Genomic DNA, 21,666 nt, shown 5'->3' with positions numbered 1-21,666 from the left:
TAGATTTATGGTATTTAATTCAATTAAAAAATTTTTAACTTTATAAGATTATTTTCATTTTAGTGCATTGATAGAAGCAGTGATGTGATTTATTTTAACGTAATAATAGAATCAGGATGGACTAAAAGTAATGAATATTTTAATGAATATAGTACATAACAAATGAGATTAAAAAATAAACAGCTTTCTGTTGGGCATATTTTGGTGTAGTCAGGCCTCTAAGCAGAAGGTTTGGAAACCACATTAATAGGCTAAAGGTACACAAAAGGGCTCCACACTGTCCCTCAAAAATTAAAAATTGAATTACTACATGATCTAGCAATCCTCCTCCTGGGTATTTATCTAAAAGAATTGAAAGCAGGGTCACAAGAAGACATGTGAACACCCACGTTCATAGCATTATTCACAATCACCAAGAAGTAGCAACAACCCATGTGTCCATCCCTGAATGAATGGATAAACAAAATATGGTATATACATAGGAGGGAATATTATTTAGTCTTTACAAGGAAAGAAATCCTGACACAAGCTACAACATGGGTGAACTTGGAGGACATTACTCTAAGTGAAATAAGCTAGTCTCAAAAAGACAAATACTGTATGATTCTACTTATATAAGGTATCTATTTAAATTAATAGAACAAAAGGTAGAATGGTGGTTGCCAGGGTCTTGGCAGTTAGGAAATAGGAAAACTGTTCATTGACTGTAGAATTTAAATTTTCCAAGATAAAAATATTCTGTAGAAATGTTTCACAACACTACTGAACACCTCATAAAAATTGTTAACATGATAAATTTTGTTATGTGTTTTTTTACTACAATGTTTTAAAGGTCTTGACATAAAATAGTTTTGCCTATATTTCACTATCTTTTCAATATTTTTAGTAGCCACAAAATTTGAGCATTTTTTTTGTTCCTTTATAATGTTTTAAATGGATTACTGTTTACTTTCCATTCTGTCTCTAATAGTGTAGAGAGGGACATTTTGTTTGAGAGAGATACTTACTGTATATTTTTGATGGAGAGGAACATTCAGGGATTAAAAGCAAACCCAGAGTCTATTTGGATCACCTTGTAGTTCATGCATAACCCACAGGTGTCTTTCCTTTTTATGTTTCTCTCTCAGTGAAAGGCACTGTTAGTCTTCTTACCAGCATTGAGGTTCTTGCATTTCCCAAGATGTGAATCAACAGCAAACCCCAGAGAAATTTGCAGGCAGATTTTACTAAGCTTTTGCTAGAGCGCAAGAGAAACAGCGCAGAGAACAGGAAGGTCCTCTGAACGTGCTGGGGGGCTTCCTCTGTTTGGCTGCTTTTATAAGCCGAACACAAAGTGAGATTGCACAAAAAGGTGGGCTTTTTGGAAAAAAAAAAGTGGGCTTGTGGAATTGTCTGTCAGGGTAGGGAAAGCAAGCAATTGGTAGGGAGATAAAATTCGATATATTTTTTTTTCTTTGAGCAGAGAATGGAGGAGTGGTGACATTTTCCTGCAGTTAGATTAGCCGATGTGCCACCCAGTCTGCACTTGGTTTCCTGGGCACCCAGTATTTTTCCATTCCCAGGCCCAAGTCCCTACACTGTTTCATTCCCACTAAAGGCAAGGAATGACCTAGCGCTCATCATATAGGAGACTCAGAATGTTACAGCTGCTTAAATTGTAGCATTTATTATGTAAGGCAAAGTCTAAAATACCCTGGTATTGCCTGTTTAATTATAAAAGGAAAGAAGATGGAAGGATGTAGTGTTGTGCTGTGTATTTTCCCATCACATTATAAGAGTCAAAAGAACACCAGTATTCTTAGCAGCATGCAAATACATCTTTGTGGATCTTCTGTTAAATAATAACGTTGAGAGAGCAGAATACGTGTTAGTTTAATGATTCACTATGCCTACTGGCTGGTGATCTCTGTAGACAGATTTCAGAAGAATGTGTTGAATTAGCTATGTTGGCTAGTCTTTTAAGGCCTATGTCAAATATCTTCTCCTGTAAAAGGTTTTCCTACTGATGATAATAATAGTAATAATAATAATAATAATTAATAATAACTTTTTAACCCCAAAACTACCCATTTCTACCTCTTGTGACCATTCTTGAACTAGTTTGTACCTTTCTCCTGGAAATATTCTATTAATTATACTATTTATAAAACTTCTTACCCCTTACCCCATTATATAAACTCCTGTAGGTCAGGGGCTCTCCTGCCCTTAGCCTTGCTATTGTCTGAAGCACTTCCTACCAGCAAAGAAAATAAATGCTTGGTTAATATTCGTTAGATCATGGACTGTTTACATATTTATTAAATTAACTGTTCTGGGTCTTCTCAGTCAGATGAAAGATATGCAAATTTACTCTATCACTATATCCTGTTGCCTAACCTAGGTAGGCAGATTGCAACTGCTTTAATTTTTTGTTGACTGTTCAGGAAGGTTTTATTGGTGTTGAATGGAAGTCAAATCTATTGAGTATTCTGGCACACCGGGAGTTGTTTACAGCTGCTCTTTCATTGGTGTTATTGTTCAGTAGGACCTGCCTGAGAAGTGCATTCATTTATTCATTGGCTCATATATCAGGTGATTCATTTACCCACTTGTACCTGTTAAGTAAAGGTGGATGTCTGCAAGCTTGAAATACCCTGTTGTCAGTATGATATAAGTATCTTACCATATTTGTAAGTTTTAGCACCAAGTAACAAACTGGTGGTCCCTTAAACGTATAAACAAGGAGCTATGAAATATGTTTTTAACAAATATATTTGAAAGAAGACCCTGGTCCTGTTATTCTTATTCTAGGGAAATTGCCACCATTCAAAGGAGGTAGAAAGGATACACTTATTCATCAGCATTATTTATTCAGTACTTTTTTTTAAGGTTAACCATATTATGGAACAACATTTTGATATAAAATTAATTTTCGGTGCTATCAGGGAACTGATTTTAATCTATCAACTCATAACTGATCTATGAGTACTTAGGTCAAATATCTTTTAAAAGAGTCACATGGCCCTGGCTGGTTGGCTCAGTGGTAGAGTGTCAGCCCAGCTTGTGGAAATCCCTGGTTCGATTCCAGGCCAGGGCACACAGGAGAAGCACCCATCTGCTTCTCCACCCTTCCCCCTCTTCTTTCTCTCTGTCTCTCTCTTCCCCACCCACAGCCAGGCTCCACTGGAGTAGGGTTGACCCAGGCACTGAGGACAGCTCCATGGCCTCCGCCTGCGGTGCTGGAATGGCTCTGGTTGCAGCGGAGCAACGGCCCAGATGGGAAAAGCATCGTCCCCTAGTGGGCATGCCTGATGGATCCCAGTCTGGTGCAGGGAGGAGTCTGTCTCTCTGCCTCCCTGCTTCTCACTTCAGAAAAATACAAAAAAAAAAAGTCACATGTACAAGTGCCATTTATTACTCACAGGTAGAAGAGGCTTTCTTACCTTTCACATAGTATAGTTTTGTTTACTTTTCATAAAAGTTTTTATGTAAATTTATAGTTTGATGTTTAGTAATGCCTTTTTACTAGTAAAAGTTGTTTTTGTAGAGGTAACACTGAGGTAAAATGACCTCATCTTTACTAAAAACGTTTCAAAAAAAACAGTTAGTGTATTAGTAATCTCTCTCTGGGTGGCCAAGCTGTTGCTGTAGAACAAGTGAACATCTTATTGAAAGCTGTTTGTCTGGTCTGGGTGAGGTAATGATAGTGTTATCAGATTAAGCATCATAGAAGCAGATACGTGCTTTCATCACTTTAAAAACTTTCCAAGTGATATTACTAGTTTCATTAAAATAGCACTTATTTTTTATAAGTAACTAAAATAATAAAATAAAAAAATAAAAATTACCCAGTGACCTACTGCTATTCACATTTTTCTAAATGTATTTTTAGAAATCTCTACACAGGAATTTAATGCATTTTACATACCAGGAATATTCATACTTGCTATTCTGTTACTAACTATCATTTAATATGCCATGAACATCTTTCTATGTCAGCAAATATTAATCTATAATACACCACTGTTGTAAGTTGCTATAGTATTTCTTTGTTTTATAATTTACTTAATTCTTTCTTGATGAACATTTAGGTTTTGTTTGGTTTTTTTTAGTTTTAAAGTATTATCCACTTACATTTCAGTGGCCAGAAAGGTTGATAGCTACTCTAGGTGAATGGTGCACATTTCATAAATATCTCACTGTCCTCTAGTTATGTCATAAATTTAAAACCCATGGTTTCTTAGCTGACTCTTTTATGATTGATACATCTGTAGACATATGTATGTATGTACACATACACATGTGCACACACACACACACACACACACACACAAACTCATTCACTCACTCAAGTAGCAGCAACTCCTTGTAGATGCACCCACTAACCCCGTGCTCCCACCACTCTGGAGCCTCCTTACAGCAGTTGACCCTGACCTTGGGGACTCTGATTTTCAGTTTTTCCCACACCTTTTCTCTTCTCTCTGGATGATTGTGCAAATGCTGAATTCTTCCTCTTATCCTTCCATAGTCACAGGTCATGAATTGGTTTATTCTCCTTTAGAAAATTTTTTACCATACAAATGCTTGTTCAGAAAATGACAAAGATATCCCAGTTATCATTTTCTTAAGTATATCCATTTCTATCTGAATTTTATCATTGCAGATTTAATAATAACTATCCTTAAAAATAATAATCAGTTATTACTTTTTCACTATTTGGTTGAAACCATGTACCTAAAGTAGATTGAAACATATCTAGTTATCCAGTGTGAATTTTTAAAACATTATTTATGCACCCAAATGATTGGTAACTTGATGTCAGACATCTGGATATTTGAAAAATATCTAAATATGTAAAAATTTTCAATTTATCTAGAATATTGATTACTCTATAGAAATGGTTGGGTAATTGTTCATGTAATAGTCTAGAACTTTCATTTAGGAAGTTTTATCTCCTGTTGGTACTTTTGAGGAGAAAAGACTTAACTTATCACTTGGATTAATAAGTGGCACTATTTATGAAATCGGCAACGTGAGGGGGAAAACGAAAAGCCAACATACATTATTAATTGAATACCTGGAACCATAAACATCAGTAGTTCTTAAGAAGGAAAACATTGCCTAAGGTGAAGCCAGGTACATAAACAATTCTTGAAATTTTTGTTTCCAGTACCTGACTTCAATTCCAAGAAACATTTTAGGAACTTTATTATTGAATTACTTATCTTTTTAAAAATCTTCCAGATTTTCATTTATGCTAAATATTTACTTATATAAATGAATATAGGTCAATTACAATAGACTCAAAGACAAGACAAAATGCATTTGGAAACTTTTACCTTTTAAAATGATTATTAAGCCTGACCTCCAGTGACTGCTTTCAATAATAGATTTTTATTTATTTTTTGCAAATAACAACATAAGGAAGAATGTCTCAGCATGTCAACATTTAATTGCAAAATAATAAGTTAAGAACATAGTATTTGCATGGAATGAATGTGTACAAGATTGGGCAATGTGATCTTGTGATAATGCAATTAGGTACATTCAGTCCTGAGTGAACAATTATATGCTAAAGGTACCGATGCATCAAGTGATGACAGTACAAAGAGAAGTTACAAATGAAGTATCTCACCACTCTTTTACTTAAGCCTTTTATTAATGATTTAGATTAAGACATAGAACACTATGCATATAAAATTCAGTGAAACACAGCGAAGAAGAATGTGTTGAATAGCAAAGCTTAGATACAAGAGATTGAAGAAGACTACAAAAATGTTATTTCTTTCCTTTTATTATGTCATAGGTAGAAAATGGCTGAAAACTTAGCAAATTGATATTTACAGTAGATTAATATTTAGTCTTCAACTTCAGTTCTCAAAAGGGAACAGACCTAGGAAGATCTAGTTTAATGGCAATTCCTATGAAAATAACTAGAGAATTTTAGCCAGTTGCAAGTTCCAGGTAGATGAACAGTATTACTGTTAAAAGCTAGAATTTTACATGTGTAACAAAAAACTTTGGTATGATTATTTATAGTTTGCAAGATGCTTTTTTAAAAAGTTTTGTTTCTTGAGATACAGTTTACATAGTGAAAAATGCATCTATTTTAGCGTAGTGCTCTGAGTTTTGACTAAGTCATGCAGTTATATCATCACTACAACCACAATTAAGATTTTCACCATTCCACACAATTCCCTCATATCCCTTTTAATCAACTCTTCCCTTACTCCAGCATCTAGTAATCACAGTTTTCTGATCCCTAGAAAACAAAAAGTGCAGTTACAACCACTGTTGCAATAATGCTGGCTTTGTCTTTGCCCACATATCCACCTTGATGGAGGTCTTTCTTTTTCCACAAGGCGCCAGCTTTCTTTCCGGTGGCCTCTCATTTCCCTGCGCAGGACTTCCACGAGCACTTCCTGCAGCCCAGGTATAGGAGTCTCTCAACCTTTGTTCATCCCTCACTTTTGAAGGATATTTTTGCCAGATATACAATTCTAGTTGACAGGTGTTAGTTTTTTAGTATTTTGAATGTATCAATCTTCAGATATTCAAAGCTTCTGTTGAAAAATGTTGATAATATAATTGAGGATCACTTGTATGTGTTGTCTTGTTGCTTTCAAAATTCTCTATCTTTGGGATTTTGCAAGAGTAATTATATTGTGTCTCAATGCAGGTCTCTTGGAGTCTTCTGAGCTTCTTTGCTATTTATGTTTTGTCTTTTATAATGAAGTTTTCAGCCACTGTTTCTTCAAATATTCTCCCTCTCTCTCTCTCTCTCTCTCTCTCTCTCTCTTTCTCTCTGTCTCTCTCTCTCTCAGTATCTCTCACTCTGCTCCTTCTGGGAGCCACTTACTAGTGTCCCACAGGTCCACTAGGCTCTATATTCTTCATCTTTCTTGTTCCTGTTCCTTAGACACAATAATTTTCATTGTTCTGTTTTTCATCATTTATTTGAATAGGCTCTCCATTCTCTTCTCCCTCTCTTCTTCTTCTGATATACCCATTATTTTTATATTGCTCTTTCTGATGGAATCAGACAATTCTTGTAGAGCTCTTTCAGTTTTTTTAATTCTTGAGTCTCTCTTCTCTTTTCTCTGTAGTATCTCTAGTTGGCTGTCTTCAATGTCACTGATTCTTTCCTCTATCTGGCTTGTTCTGTTAGCTAAGATTGCCACCTCAGTCTTCAGTTCACATATTGAGTACATCATCTCTGTTTTTAAAGTTTCAATCACCTTGGTGAGGTATTTTTTGGTCATTAATTTGTTTTCTGAGCTCATTTAGTTGCCTATTGGTGTCTTCTCACATCTCATTGAGTATTTTCAGAACCTCAATTTTGAATTCTCTATCATTTAACTCCAAGGCTTCCATGTGATTGAGATTTTTTCTGGAGATTTTTTATTTTCTTTTTGAAATATGCCTCTTGTCTTGTGTAGCTATGGTACTTGATTTCTTCTTCTTTGATGGCATTTGAGAGTAGTATTGTTAAAAGCCCTAACAAAAAAACAACTAAAAAAATTGAAAAAAATTAAAAATACAATAAAAAATTTTTTAATTATGACAAATAAGAAAAAAAACACAAGAAAGAAGATCAAAGGCAAAGAAAGAAAAAACAGAACACCCACACACAAAAGATAAAAATATAAAAATTAAAAAAAAATGAAATTCAGCCTGACCAGGTGGTGGTGCAGTAGATAGAGGGTTGACTGGGACACAGAGGACTCAGGTTTGAAACCCCAAAGTCACTCGTTTGACCATGGGCTCACTGGCTTGAGTGTGGATTAATAGACATGATCCCATGGTCTCTGGCTTGAGCCCAAACGTCTCTGGCTTAAAGTCCAAGGTCGCTGGCTTGAGCAAGGGATCACTCACTCTGCAGTAGCCCCCCAGTCAAAGCACATATGAGAAAGCAATCAATGAACAACTAAGAAGCTGCAATGAAGAATTGATGCTTCTCATCTCTCTCTCTTCCTGTCTGTCCTTATCTGTTCCTCTCGCTGTCTCTTTCACTCTGTCTCTGTCACACACATAAAAAAATGAAATTCAAAAATGAAAAAGAACAGTGGTAGAGCGTTGGCCTGGCGTGCAGGAGTCCCAGGTTCGATTCCCGGCCAGGGCACACAGGAGAAGCGCCCATCTGCTTCTCCACCCCTCCCCCTCTCCTTCCTCTCTGTCTCTCTCTTTCCCTCCCGCAGCCGAGGCTCCGTTGGAGCAAAGTTGGCCCGGCACTGAGGATGGCTCTATGGCCTCTGCTTCAGGCGCTGGAATGACTCTGGTTGCAACAGAGCAATGCCCCAGAGGGGCAGAGCATCGCCCCCTGGTGGGCATGCCAGGTGGATCCTGGTCATGCGCATGTGGGAGTCTGTCTGACTGCCTCCCTGTTTCCAACTTCAGAAAACACAAAAATGAAAAAGAAGAAAGAAATAAGAAAGAAAATGGAAAAATGGAGGGGGGGAGCAAAAATAAATTTTAGTTTTGAGAGGTTTCTTTCAGTAGGTTTTGCTGTATTACAACTTTTAGCTTTGTGAAGTTCCTGGGCTCTCCTCTGAGATGTTGTTGTAGCAATGATGTAGGTGTGCTCCTTCCCACATCTCAAGAGACCTGGGGACTGGGCATGAAGCACCTCTGTTTTTCAGGGGAGAGAGTGGCTCTGAAGAACTAGCTGTGGGGTTTATCACTGCTCCTCTCTGTACTGCAAAGTGAGGGGGTTGGGATCTGTGGGGCTGGGGGCTGCAGTTTAGCTTTCTCTGGCTGCTAAGTACAGGCTGCAGGCAGACTGCAGAAACACTGGCCATGACCCTGCGCTCTGGCCACTTTAGTTTATCTTCCCCTCTGCCCCTCTGTGTCACCACTTCTCCCAGCAGGAGGAGACCCAGTCACTCCGTGTTTCCCTCTCCATATCCCTCAGACAAAATCCAGAGTGCCCGAGCCTCCTTCCTCCCTGTAGTCCAGCAAAGAAAAAGGGAACCCAGTCACTCCAGGTTTGTATCTCTGCTGTCCAAAGCCCACCAAAATCGTATTTTATCCTTCACCTCCCCTTTCATGCCATCCCACCTTTAGTCCATTCAGTGTGTGGCTCTTTCAGGCATGCCTGTGAGCCCAGCTAGGATTCCTTCACTGCAGTATAGTTGTTCAATTTGTTGAAATTTCAAGGGGAGAGATCAGGAATATCTCTCATGCCACCATTACTCCGATATCATCTCATTGTCCTGTTTTCATATTCACTGATTCTTTTGTCTGCCTGCTCAAATATACCTTTTGAATCCTTCCAGTGAATTCTTTATTGCATTAAAATCTTTGGATTTTCCTTGTTTTTATTGATTTCCATTTTGTTCACACATTATTTTCTTAACTCTTCCCACATATTTCTTTAGTATTTGGGGGGCATCTTTAAGACAGTTATTTTAAAATCTTTTTCTAGTATATCTGCCATCATTCACTTTTCAAGAATACTTTCTATGTTTTCTCCTTGAATAAACCATACTTTCCTGTTTCTTTGTATGCTTTGTGATTTTTTTGTTGAACAGTGGACATTTGAATTTAATAATGTAGTAAGTCTGGAAATCAGATTTACTCCACTCCTCGGGGTTTGCTGTTTTTATTTTTATTGATTTTTTTATTATTTTTAATTGTAAACATCTTTATGCCAAGATCAACCTGAAGTGTCACCTTAAGCCTTTCCCTAGGCATATATAGTCACTTTATAATTTGCCTCATAAATGCAGTTATTTTTAAATGTCTTAGTCTTTTCTGTGTGTGTTGGGGGTGGGAGAGAAACAGAGACAGAAATAGACAGGAAGGGAGAAAGATGAGAAGCATCAACTTGTAGTTGAGGCACTCTTAGTTGTTCAGATTGCTTCTCATATGTGATCGATCAGGAGGGCTTCAGCCAAGCCAGTGACCCCTTGCTCAAGCCAGCAACCTTGGGCTTAAACCAGAGACTATGGGCTTCAAGCATGCAACCATGGGATCATAGACATGTCTATGATCCCACGCCCAAGCTGGCTATCCCATGCCCAGGCTGATGAGCCCACGCTTAAGCTGGATGAGCTCATACTCAAGCCCACAACCTCAGGGTTCCAAACCTGAGTCCTCAGCATTCCAGGTCAACACTCTATGTACTGCACCAGTGCCTGGTCAGGCTTAAATGTCCTAGTCTTTAATGCCTGGTTCCCAAAAGGGGAAAAAGCAAAAAATCAAAGAGGGGAAGGTTAAAGGGTGCTGGCCCTCTAAATCTCCTAGAAGTCGCTTCAGCTGACAGCTTGCAACGAGGGAAGGAGGTAGAACAATAGCTGCCCACCTCTTTGCACCTCAGAAGCAGCATTCAAGGTGTAGAACCATGATATTTGGAGGACAGTGTCTCTTTCCTATCCTGGCTTCTGTAAGCTATGTGCAGGCTACTCTAGGAACACAGGCTCAGCTGCCTGCCACGTGACTGGGGGGCAGGGAAGGAGGAAGTGAGTGGTTATTACTGGATTAAATGCTGAAATGGACCAAAATTAACCACAGTTTACCATCCAAGCCTTTTCCTGGGATTAGCTAGCCTTCAATAAACTCTAGAGTTCCAAAATATAAGGTCTACTGGAAAGTTCTGTCCGTTTCTATCAACAAGTTTCGACACATAAGCACATGTTTATTTGGCGCATGTATGCCTTTCTATTTTTATCACTAATGTATACATACTAATGTAGCAAATTAACTAAAACAAAGTTGATTCACGTTAGTCTCATGTGTGAAGCGATAGTGTACCCATGGCTACTGATAAAGTTCATTTACGCCACTGTAATTTTTACGAATTTCAACAAGGAAGAAATGCTACAGAAGCATGTCTGTCGCATCCACCATATTCCCTGGACTTAGCACCCTCCGACTATCACTTGTTTTTGTCCTTACAAAATTTTTTGAAGGGCAAAAAATTCAAAAATGAAGAAGATATCAAACAAGCACTGGTTCAATTTTTCGCATCAAAAGATAAAACATTTAGCCTGACCTGTGGTGGCGCAGTGGATAAAGCGTCGACCTGGAAATGCTGAGGTCGCCGGTTCGAAACCCTGGGCTTGCCTGGTCAAGGCACATATGGGAGTTGATGCTTCCTGCTCCTCCCCCCTTCTCTCTCTCTTCTCTCTCTCTCTCCTTTCTAAAATGAATAAATAAATAAATAAAATTTAAAAAAAAAAAAAAAAAAAAAAAAAAAAAAAAAAAGATAAAACATTTTTCAAAAATGGGATATACAAATTACCCTCATGCTGGCAAGAAATCATTAATAATAATGGCAATTATATTATTTAATAAAGTTTATTCACGGTAAGAAAAATTTGTATTTTGTTTTATTCCAAAAACGGACAGAACTTTCTGGTAGACCTTATACTTTCATTAGACCGATTCTGCTAGTGCAATTGTTGTCTAGGTGGGGAGACAGATTTCTGGTGCTTTCTACTCTACCATCTTCCAAGAATCCTATCCTTACTTTTTTTCATTTGTTTTTGCCATGATGGGTTTTTTTTTTAATTAGTAAATTTAAAATTTATAAGCTTTTTAAAAATTAAATTTTACATTAAATATTCTGCATTAGTTTTAGATGTACAACATATTGGTTAGGAAATCATGTACTTTACACAATGCCCCTGCCTCAGATGTTTCAAGTACCCACCTGGCTCTATACATTGTTATCATATTATTGACTATGTTCCCAATGCTGTAAGCTACATCCATGTGACTATCCTGTAACTACCAATTTGTACTTCTTCATCCCTTCTCCTTTTTTGCCAGTCGCCAATCTCCCTCTCCTTTGACAACTGTCAGCCTATTCTCTGTATCTATGAACCTGTTTCTATTTTGTTTGTTTGTTTTGTTCTTTAGATTATACATATAAGTGAAGTCGTATACTATTTGTCTTTCTCCATTTGACTTTTTTCTCTTAGCGAAATGACCTCTAGGTCTGTCCATGCTGTCAGTAATGGTAAGATTTCATTCTTTTTTTTTTTTTTTTTTTTTTTTACAGCTGAGTAGTATTCTATTCTGTATGTAAATCACAACTGTTTTATTAATTCATCTACTGATGGGCACTTGAGTTGCTTCCATATCTTGGCTATTGTAAATAATGCTGCAATGAACATAGGGGTGCGTATATTCTTTGGAATTAGTGTTCAGGGTTTCTTCAGATACATTTCCAGAACCGGAATCTTTGGGTAATAAGACAATTACATTTTTAATTCTTTGAGGAACCTCCACATTGTTTTCCATTCTAGAAATGTGACAACAGCACCCCACTTCTAGGTACCAACCTCTATTTTACTTTTCAATTATTATGAACAAATTAGCACAAATTTAGTGGCTTAAAGCAGCAAACATTTGCTATGTCACAATTTCCATGGGTTGGTTATCCATGTACAACTTAGCTGGGTCTTCAGTCTCACAATGCTGAAAGCAAAGTATCTGCTGGGCTGCATTGTCATATAGAAGGCTTTAATTTGGGGAAGAATATGCTTTTAAGCTCATTCAGGTTGTTGGTAAAACTCATTTCCTTGTAGCTGCATGACTAAAGACCTCATCTTCTTACTGGCTGTGAGCTAGAGGCCCCAGGTCCACATTAGTCCCCAGGCGTATGGCACTTTTGCAGGCCCTTTCTAAACATGGCAGCTTATTTCAAGGTCAGCTGCAGAATCCCAATACAAGTTTGCTAAAACAGAGTCTTGTATAACTTAATGTAATCATGGGAGTGACATCATATCACTTTTGCCATATTCTGTTAATCAGAAGCAAGACACAAATTCTGCCTAGAACTGAGGGAAGTATAAGAGTGTGGCTCCTGGGAGTCACCCTTGGATATGTACCCCAATGGTATTATAGTAGGATATATAATGTCCCCAGAGATAGCAGGTGATAATCTTTGGAAACTGTAGATGTTTCCTTATCTGAGGAGGAAAGGGGACTTCAGTTGTAATTAAGACAGCAATCTTGAGCTAAGGGGATTATTTTGGATTATCTGGGTGAGCACTCAATGCAATTATATGTATCCTTATAAGAAGGAGGTAGAGGGAAATTAGATACATACACATAGAGGAAGGAAGGCCTTGTAAAGACAGAACAGAGAGAAACTTGGAAATTCTAGCTTTAATTGAAGATTAAAATGATACAATCATAGCCAAGGAATGCTGCCAGCCAGCCAGAAGCTAGGAACAGATTCTCTCATAGCACCTCTGTAGGGAGTGTGGCCCTGCTCACACTTTAATTTCTTCCCAGTAATACTGATTTGGCTCTTTTGACCTCCAGAACTTCAGAGAATACATTTCTGTTGTTTTAATCCACCAAGTTTGTGATAATTTGTTACAGCAGCCATACAAAACTAATACAGATGGCTATTAAATGATATTTTAGTGTTGCTTTTATAACTCATTTTACTTTTTACTCAATGAAGTTAAGTATCATTTCGTGAGATTATTGACTGTCTAAATATTTTCTTCTATATGTCCTATAACTCATGGTTTTGTCTCTTTTTTAAAAATTCACTCTCTTATTGTTAGTAGGAATTCTTTATATTCTTACTAATCTTACTAAAGAGATATTTATCTTAGTTATAGTTATAGTATATTATGATGTCTTCTGTATTCAGAGGGTTTTTTCACCTTTTTTTATTTATAGAAATTTTTAAACATACCCAAATGAAGACAGAATAGTATAATAAATCTTGAATGTACGCATCTCTCAGCTTCAACAATTATCAGTATATTTTTTTCCAGAAGTATTCGTTTTTTCCTTTAATTTTTGTATTTTTTGTACATTTTCTAAGAAATCCTTAAAGATTGTGTTACTATTATTTGTGTGGCTGAGTATTTGTCATGATAAGATACCCATTTTTTTTTTTTTTTATTTTGTCATAGCACTCGCTCTTTATTGCTTTTACTTTTACATTATGTATAGTAATTCTGGTATATACAAAGCATTGTTGTACTGATGTTAACCTATACCTTCTTCCTGAAGAGCAGGTACTTTTCTTTTTCAACACAAGCTATTGATTGAAATCTTGGGAATCAGCAGTTGTCCCCACAACATATGTGTCACCATAAGCTTATTGAAAATCCCAAGTGTTGGCCCTGGCCTGTTGGCTCAGTGGTAGAGCGTCGGCCTGGCGTGCAGAAGTCCTGGGTTCAATTCCCGGCCAGGGAACACAGGAGAAGCGCCCATCTGCTTCTCCACCCCTCCCCCTCTCCTTCCTCTCTGTCTCTCTCTTCCCCTCCCGCAGCCGAGGCTCCATTGGAGCAAAGATGGCCCGGGCGCTGGGGATGGCTCCTTGGCCTCTGCCCCAGGCGCTAGAGTGGCTCTGGTCGCAACAGAGCGACGCCCCGGAGGGGCAGAGCATCACCCCCTTGTGGGCATAGCATCGCCCCCTGGTGGGCATACCGGGTGGATCCCGGTTGGGCCCATGCGGGAGTCTGTCTGACTGTCTCTCCCCGTTTCCAGCTTCAGAAAAATACAAAAAAAAAAAAAAAAAAAAAAAAGAAAATCCCAAGTGTTCCTGATAAGAAGGCTGATCAGTCATTGAGAATGTCAAAATATAATCCTGAGTCAGCTGTACTGGCATTTTTGTTTTTACAAAGTAATTTCCCTAAATTTTTTCCCCTTATTTTCAGTGTGCCACCTGGGCTTGAGTGCGTGAAAGAACAAGACCTTTGCAACAAGATAATGGCTACCATACTAGAAAATTACAGTACTCTGTTTGAAGTAGAGTACACAGAAAATGATAACCAGGGGTGTGAAAATCAAGCAAAGCTTATCCTAGTAAAAGTAAGTTTCGTATTTAATTTTCAGTATTACTATATTTTAAATGGAAGACATTTAAGTCATTCTTTGTCATAAAAATTCCTATGTATATAACTTCAGATTATTATTCCTGTGTTTATTTAATTCTTTTTATAAAATCTATTCTCGATATCAAATGTTTGTTAACCAGTATGTATTCTTCTAAGATTGGAGAATTGTGAATTGATGTTTCCTTGCTGCTATAAAATGATCTCAAAAGCACATATGTGTACTCAGTGCTATGGTCGATCGGGTGTACCAGCTTTTTATAGAAGTCTGGTATTATGACAGGGGTACAATACATACTTATGTCTGTGCTCAGGAGTGCTAGCTCACTGAGTAAATTGCAAAATTCCTTCAGACAATATCACTGTGTCTTTTTGTCTCTCTTGTGACTGCCACATCTTTAAGTTCAACCTCAGGTTTTAAGTCCCATATCTATAGTTGTTGGTAACTGTCATCAATCAGTAAAGGAGAATATTTCTAAAATCTATAGAGTTCTTGACAATACTATCTAAATCTTTGTATATGGTATATTGGCTGATAATTTATAACATATTCCTTTTTTTATTTTGTTTTTTTGTTTTGTTTTGTTTTGTTTTTGTATTTTTCCAAAGTTAGAAGCGGAGAGGCAGTCAGACTCCCACATGTCGCCTACTGGGATCCACCTTGTATGCCCACCAGGGGGCAATGCTTTGCCCATTTGGGGTATTGCTCCATTGTGGCCAGAGCCATTCTAGTGCTTGAGGTGGAGGCTATGGAGCCATCCTCAGCACCCAGGCCAACTTTGCTCCAATGCAGCCCTGGCTGTGAGAAGGGAAGAGAGAGACAGAGAGTAAGGAGGGGGGAAGGTCTGAGCAGCAGATGGACACTTCTCCTGTGTGCCCTGATCGAGAATCAAACCTGGAACTCCCACACACTGGGATGGTGCTCTACTGCTGAGCCAACTGGCCAGGGCCTGTAACATATTCTTTACATATTAGGTAAATGCATGTAGGTCTCTAAAGAGTTACAATTGAAAGTCGCAGAATAAACATCCAAACCAAATCCTCCAGATAAAGGAAAAGAGGAAAGACATATTTTTTTCTCGTTTATATTGAGGTAAATCATGATGGAATTGATATAAAAGGTTTCCTCAAGAGGTCTCCTGGAACTTATCAGATTCACAGACTGTACTCTCTTCTTGTTGATTCATAAGGCAACAAATGATAAGAGTTGCTTGGTATGGATGTTGAAGGGGTATTTTCATTTCTTTTTCCAATTGAGGCCATGACTTTGAAGAAGAAATAAAAGGTAATGGATATCAAGTAGCATCTTATCAAAACAGCAAAAGAAGACCAAAGCCAGGTTTTCTTAACTGGGGTCTATGCTGTTAATACAACAGACTCCCTGTAAAGGATAGAGTACATCTGAAAGAAATGCACTTAGCAGGAGTCTTACCAACATAATAAAGAGAAGTTTAAACTGAAATTTGAGGGAAGGGCAAAACAGTGCTCAGATAAAATGATAAAGTGAAATTGGAAAATATCAAGTGTAAGGTGGAAGTAAAATGTAATCTAAGAAAATGTCAATGATTCAAAAAAAATACAAAAAAGAAAACCTACCTATGTCAGTTTGCTACCAAAAAAAATGGAAATAAATTTTTTTAGATAGAAAAGATTTACCTTAATTTTGTTTCTTCAGTTTCTATAATACTTTGCAGGGGTTTCTTTTAAAATGTTATAAAGTGATTGACTTTATTTTAGCTATATCTCTGATAAATATATTTTAACACTCATACCTTTCAACTAGGGCTGATAAAATAATAAGGGAAACCTCAAATATGAAGAAAATAGGCAAGGCTAACTTGCTGAGACATAAAGCAGAATATTTGATACTTTTTTTTTTTGTATTTTTCTGAAGTTGAAAACGGGGAGGCAGTCAGACAGACTCCCGTATGCGCCCAACCGGGATCCACCTGGCATACCCACTAGGGGGCGATGCTCTGCCCATTTGGGGCGTTGCTCCATTGAGACCAGAGCCATTCTAGCGCCTGAGGCAGAGGCCATGGAGCCATCCTCAGCGCCAGGGCCAATTTTGCTCCAATGGAGCCCCAGCTATGGGAGGGGAAGAAAGAGACAGAGAGGAAGGAGAGGGGGAGGGGTGGAGAAGCAGATGGGCACTTCTCCTGTGTGCCCTGGCTGGGAATCGAACCCGGGGCTCCTGCACACCAGGCCAACGCTCTACCACTGAGCCAACCGGCCAGGGCCTGATACTTTCTTTTAAACTGATCTTGCTAATAATCTTATCTTTGAGAGGGTAGATAATGCAACAGGGGAATGTGACTTTGTGGGCTTAATTGTAACTAATAAATATGAAATAGAAATTATGAAAATTATTTTAACAGGTTGTGCTAATGTCATTTTAAGGTCTACAATAATGAAGACTGTGCTAGTCATAGTTAGAAATATAAAACTGGACATTGTTTAGAGAGCAGATTTTTTAAATTCCTAAAATCACAGAAACATATAAACCAAGAGGAAGGTAGATTAAAAGGGAATTAGGAGGTTTGCAATGAAATCATTAACATACTGAAAAGATGGTAAAAATGAAAGAGCAACAAAAAAACCAAGTTATTATTCTGATCATTCTTATAAGCTCAGCTTTTAGAAGGATGTATACAAAAAGAAGAAACAAAAACAAAACAAGTGATAAGTACACAAGAGTGACAGATATAAATGTCTGAACTGAGAATGAGTTTAGACTCATGAAGATGACTGAGTTGTGACACCTGTCCATTGACGCATCTCTGTGTACCCCAGTATAGGAAACAGAGTCAGTGCTGAATGACATCTTTCATGATGCTAAATAGAGATTTGCGGCTCAGATGAGTATAAATTTGATGTTATTTGGACCTGGATGAAGAACTTTGACCAGAGCATTGGAATGTGGGTTGTTGTTAACTTCTGGGGAGGTCTCTACATTTGTTTCTGTCATCAGTATTTTAATTATTGAAGTGAATGAACACATTTGCATATGAAATAAATCTGGAAAGATATAAGTCAGATATTGGATGGCTGCCTGTTGAAAGTAACAAAATGTTGCATCCGTGTGTGTGTGTGCATGTGTGCCTATACCTGTGTGCACAGACAGCCATTTTCCTCTTTTTTCTTGCTTAAAAAACAAAACAAAACAGCACACCATTTTATTTGGACTTGAATTTATGTGCTGAGGTCAGATGCCCCACCACCATAGCCCTAAGGGATGGATAAATCATAAATGGTCTATAGTAGGGTGGCATTATAATTACTCTTTAGTCAGTGATTGACTTAACAGTCAAAAGAGACACATTTCTGGCCTAGAAGATGGAAGGTAAAGTGTGAGGGGATGCGTGAGCCCCTGGGAAAGATTTTCATCCCTGATTACAAAAGAAAAGAAAAGAAAGACTTAAGAGATAAGAGCTGGTAGTTGATTCTGGGTGGAGTTAGGTCAGGGGTGATTAACTAGGAGAGTGCTCAAAGGAGTTCTCAGGGGTGAAGAAAATGTTCTATATCTTATTGGGGACATGGGTTATATGGGTGTATGCGTTTGTCAAAAATTCAACTATACACTTAAGGTTTATGTATTTTACTGTACATAAATTATTTTTCATTTGAATTTACAAAATAGGGAAAGATAGTAGGCCTCTGTATCAAAATGCCCACCTCTCCTATCTGCTTTTGGATGCTTTCATGCTTGCAGCTGCTGCCACCATCTTTGGTCTCTGATGAACGTGTCACAGACACACTGAGGTTGCTCATCATTGCTCATCTGCTGAACCAACCCTGACCACACACAGCTCTGGACTTGTACTCATGTGAGGGAAATAAATATTCCTATAGTATAAACTACCTTTAGTGGAGTATTTTGATTCTTGCACCAAAAGCACCATGTCTGATATAATCATTATAATTTGGAAAGTACTATACTTATGTTCATAAAATGATATGCACCAGTATAGCCAAGAAGAGACCAAAATAATAGTAAGGTTGAATTGAAAGTCATCCACAGATTTTAGTTAGCTTTTAGCACAATATGAAATGTCAATGTGATTGCCAAACTTAACCTGAGATTCATTCACCAAATGTAATAGTAGTATCCAGAACAAAGAAGGTGTGTCTCACTGCACGTAGTGTAGTACAGGCTGTATCTATAGTGTGAAGTCTGATTCTGAGTATTACATTCTGACTCTCCACAGTCACTCGCCATTGGTCCTCATTTCTTCTCATTAAATATATGTTTGCCTGATTGACTCTTTTACTTCAGTTTCTATACTGCTGATGGCTAAAATATCTTAAAAAGTCAGACTTAATTAACAGAAGGAAGACAGGGAATCAAAAGCAGAAAAATAAGTTGACAATAGGTTCTGTTACTCATGACAGAAGAGTTACTGCTTCTAGACACTTTTTTGGTATTTATATTTTGGTTTTCAGAGTGTGATTAAATTAAGTATCCCTTTGTCTTTGGAAAGGCAAGAATATGTACCCTCAATAGACAGAAGAATGTAATTTTAGTATTTAATGTCTATCCATATCTACTTTAAAAAGTGAACCATTTTTAAAAAAACACACACTATATAAGTGACTATGAAAGTATCACTAGGATTTCAATAAGTTGAGAGGAAGTGAAGTGGTGAGCTGAAAACCTTCCACACAGAAGAATATGCTTTAAGAATATGGAATGTTTGTATAGTGGTGACCAGATATTTCTGGCTAGACCATAGGAAGTAGCACTAAGGAGCGATATACTAAACTAGTAAAGTGTTTATCTGTGGAGTTAACAGTTATAGGAATGGGAGAACAATGAAAGGTTTAAAAGAACAGGATGGATTTAATTTAAACTGTACTTTAGATTTTTACTTTATCACTTTGCTGTAAGCAGGGAATTGGTATGACTCTGGGTGCAGCCTTTTTGTAACAGGCTGTCAGGGGAGTACCTACCTTATGTCTATTTCTGCTCAGCTGACTCTGGTGAATCTATCTACCATATTTCCCTGTGTACAGTACACTCTTTTTTGAAAAACTTAAGGTCTAAAAACTGGGTACATCTTATACAGTGGTTGTAGACTTTTTAACTTGCATTTCCTGCTTTTTCATGGGGATGAGGAGTTGTATGAGTTGTATGATGAATAAAACTTGAGTTCAATAACTTTATGTAATACATTATTTTTCAAATTTTGGGCCCCCAAATTAAGGTGTGTCTTATAACATGGGAGCATTTTATACACAGAGAAATACACGTCTTGATTGTGGCTTCTACGATGCATTAATCAGCCTCACTTCCAGGCAGGTTTGCTCTACCAGAAGGCCAAAGCAAAGATAAGGAAAGATAGCTTATATGCATGACTTTTCCTTCAACTCCATGCTCCAGTTGCCCTGCCATTTTGGGGGGAGTGAACCATGATTCCTATAAGCTTTTTCCAGATTCTGCAATGGTTTGATGATGTCCACTAGATCTAGTACTTCAGTGAAAGAAATTTGTATAGACCTTTTAGCACTCTGACATTTGGAGAAATTTGTAGTGTGCTGAAGGTCTAAGAAAACACATGTTGACTCAGCATTTTGGTTCACATTTTGCTGAATTTGACAACTGGTCTTCATGTTTGGTTGTCTCTAGCAGTGGCCATTGTTTGTTTCACTTAAGGTGAAGTTTCTTTTCTCTTTTTATTTATTTTTGTTTTTTTGTAAGTTTCTAGGAAGGAGTATAAGCACCTTTATTTTGCCAGACTGGAAGTTCAAAGCTGTATTCCTGAATAGCTGGGTTAGAGAAGCACCTCTTTTACATAGACATCTAATAGCCATAGTTTAATTTCTATGGCTTCAGAATAATTCTGGAGTTTCTGTTCATAAAAGGGTCTAAATCCAGAATTCAGTGAAGCTTTTCCCTAATATCTACTCAAGAATTGACTTAATCACCCAGGTATTTACAAACACAAAATTTGGTGGATTAAATATAGTTGAAATAGTGGATCATGTAATTTAAGCTGGATTTATTAAACTCACATAATTATTGGTTGCCTACTATGTATAAAATATATTAGTGAGCAACAGACAAAAGTTTCTGCCTTTATAAAGCTTATATTCTAATAGGGATATAATAAGCAACAGACAATAAAATAATTAACAGAAGAGGTAGTATGTCAAATGATGAAATGTTCTGTAGAGAAAAGCAGGGAAGGAGAGTAGCAGTACTGGTAAGGTACTGGGGAATAGAATATGCCCATTTAAATAGGATAATCCAAATGCTTCATGGACAAGGGGACATTTGAACAGAGACTTGGGGAAGGTGAAGTAACAAGCCATGAAGTCACTTGAAAGAAGAGCATTCCAAACAGAGAAAACAATAGTACAAAGGCCTTGAGACAAGAGTATACCTGGTCTGTTTGATGAGCAGATTTAAAAGCCATTGTGGTTGAATTACAGTGATTAAGGGAGAAAGTTAAAGGAGATGAGGTCACAGAGGCAACAAAGAACCAGATCGAAAATGTATACTCTTAAAGGTCATTGGAAGGACTTTAACTTTTATTCGGACAGTATTTTAAAAGACACTATTTAACAGAAGAGTGCCATGATCTGACTTGTGTATTAAAAGGATTACTCTAACTGTGGGCAGAGAATAGACTGTTGACAGGGGGTTTATCACAATATTCCAGTTAATCACTGATGGTGGCTTGAACTAGGGTAGTATGGAGTAGTGAAAGTGATAAGAAGAACTGGAGGGTAAGTTAGGATATGAAAGAGCAACATAATAGGAAGTACTAGAGACCCCAGTTAGGTTAAAGAATGTTTGAAATGGGAGTAGATGAGCAAGCAAGCTAAAAAAGTAGGGGGCTGTGAACAGAAAAGTGGATGTTTATACCAGGGATTT

The 21,666-nt window shown here is 37.5% G+C and overlaps 1 protein-coding gene across 5 annotated transcripts in view; it reads left to right on the top strand.

The window, feature by feature from the left end:
• The window catches only part of FAM13A (family with sequence similarity 13 member A), a 291,193-nt gene that overhangs the window by 91,899 nt on the left and 177,628 nt on the right, over positions 1 to 21,666 (top strand). For all 5 annotated transcript variants that reach the window (XM_066384500.1, XM_066384497.1, XM_066384499.1 and 2 more), the window contains one exon: positions 14,613 to 14,766. In XM_066384500.1, the coding sequence (XP_066240597.1) occupies positions 14,613 to 14,766 (154 nt within the window). The remainder of the gene's footprint in view (positions 1 to 14,612; positions 14,767 to 21,666) is intronic.

Source organism: Saccopteryx leptura, chromosome 5, assembly GCF_036850995.1.
Source record: "Saccopteryx leptura isolate mSacLep1 chromosome 5, mSacLep1_pri_phased_curated, whole genome shotgun sequence".
NCBI lineage: Eukaryota > Metazoa > Chordata > Mammalia > Chiroptera > Emballonuridae > Saccopteryx > Saccopteryx leptura.
This window is presented reverse-complemented; position numbering and strand designations above follow the sequence as displayed.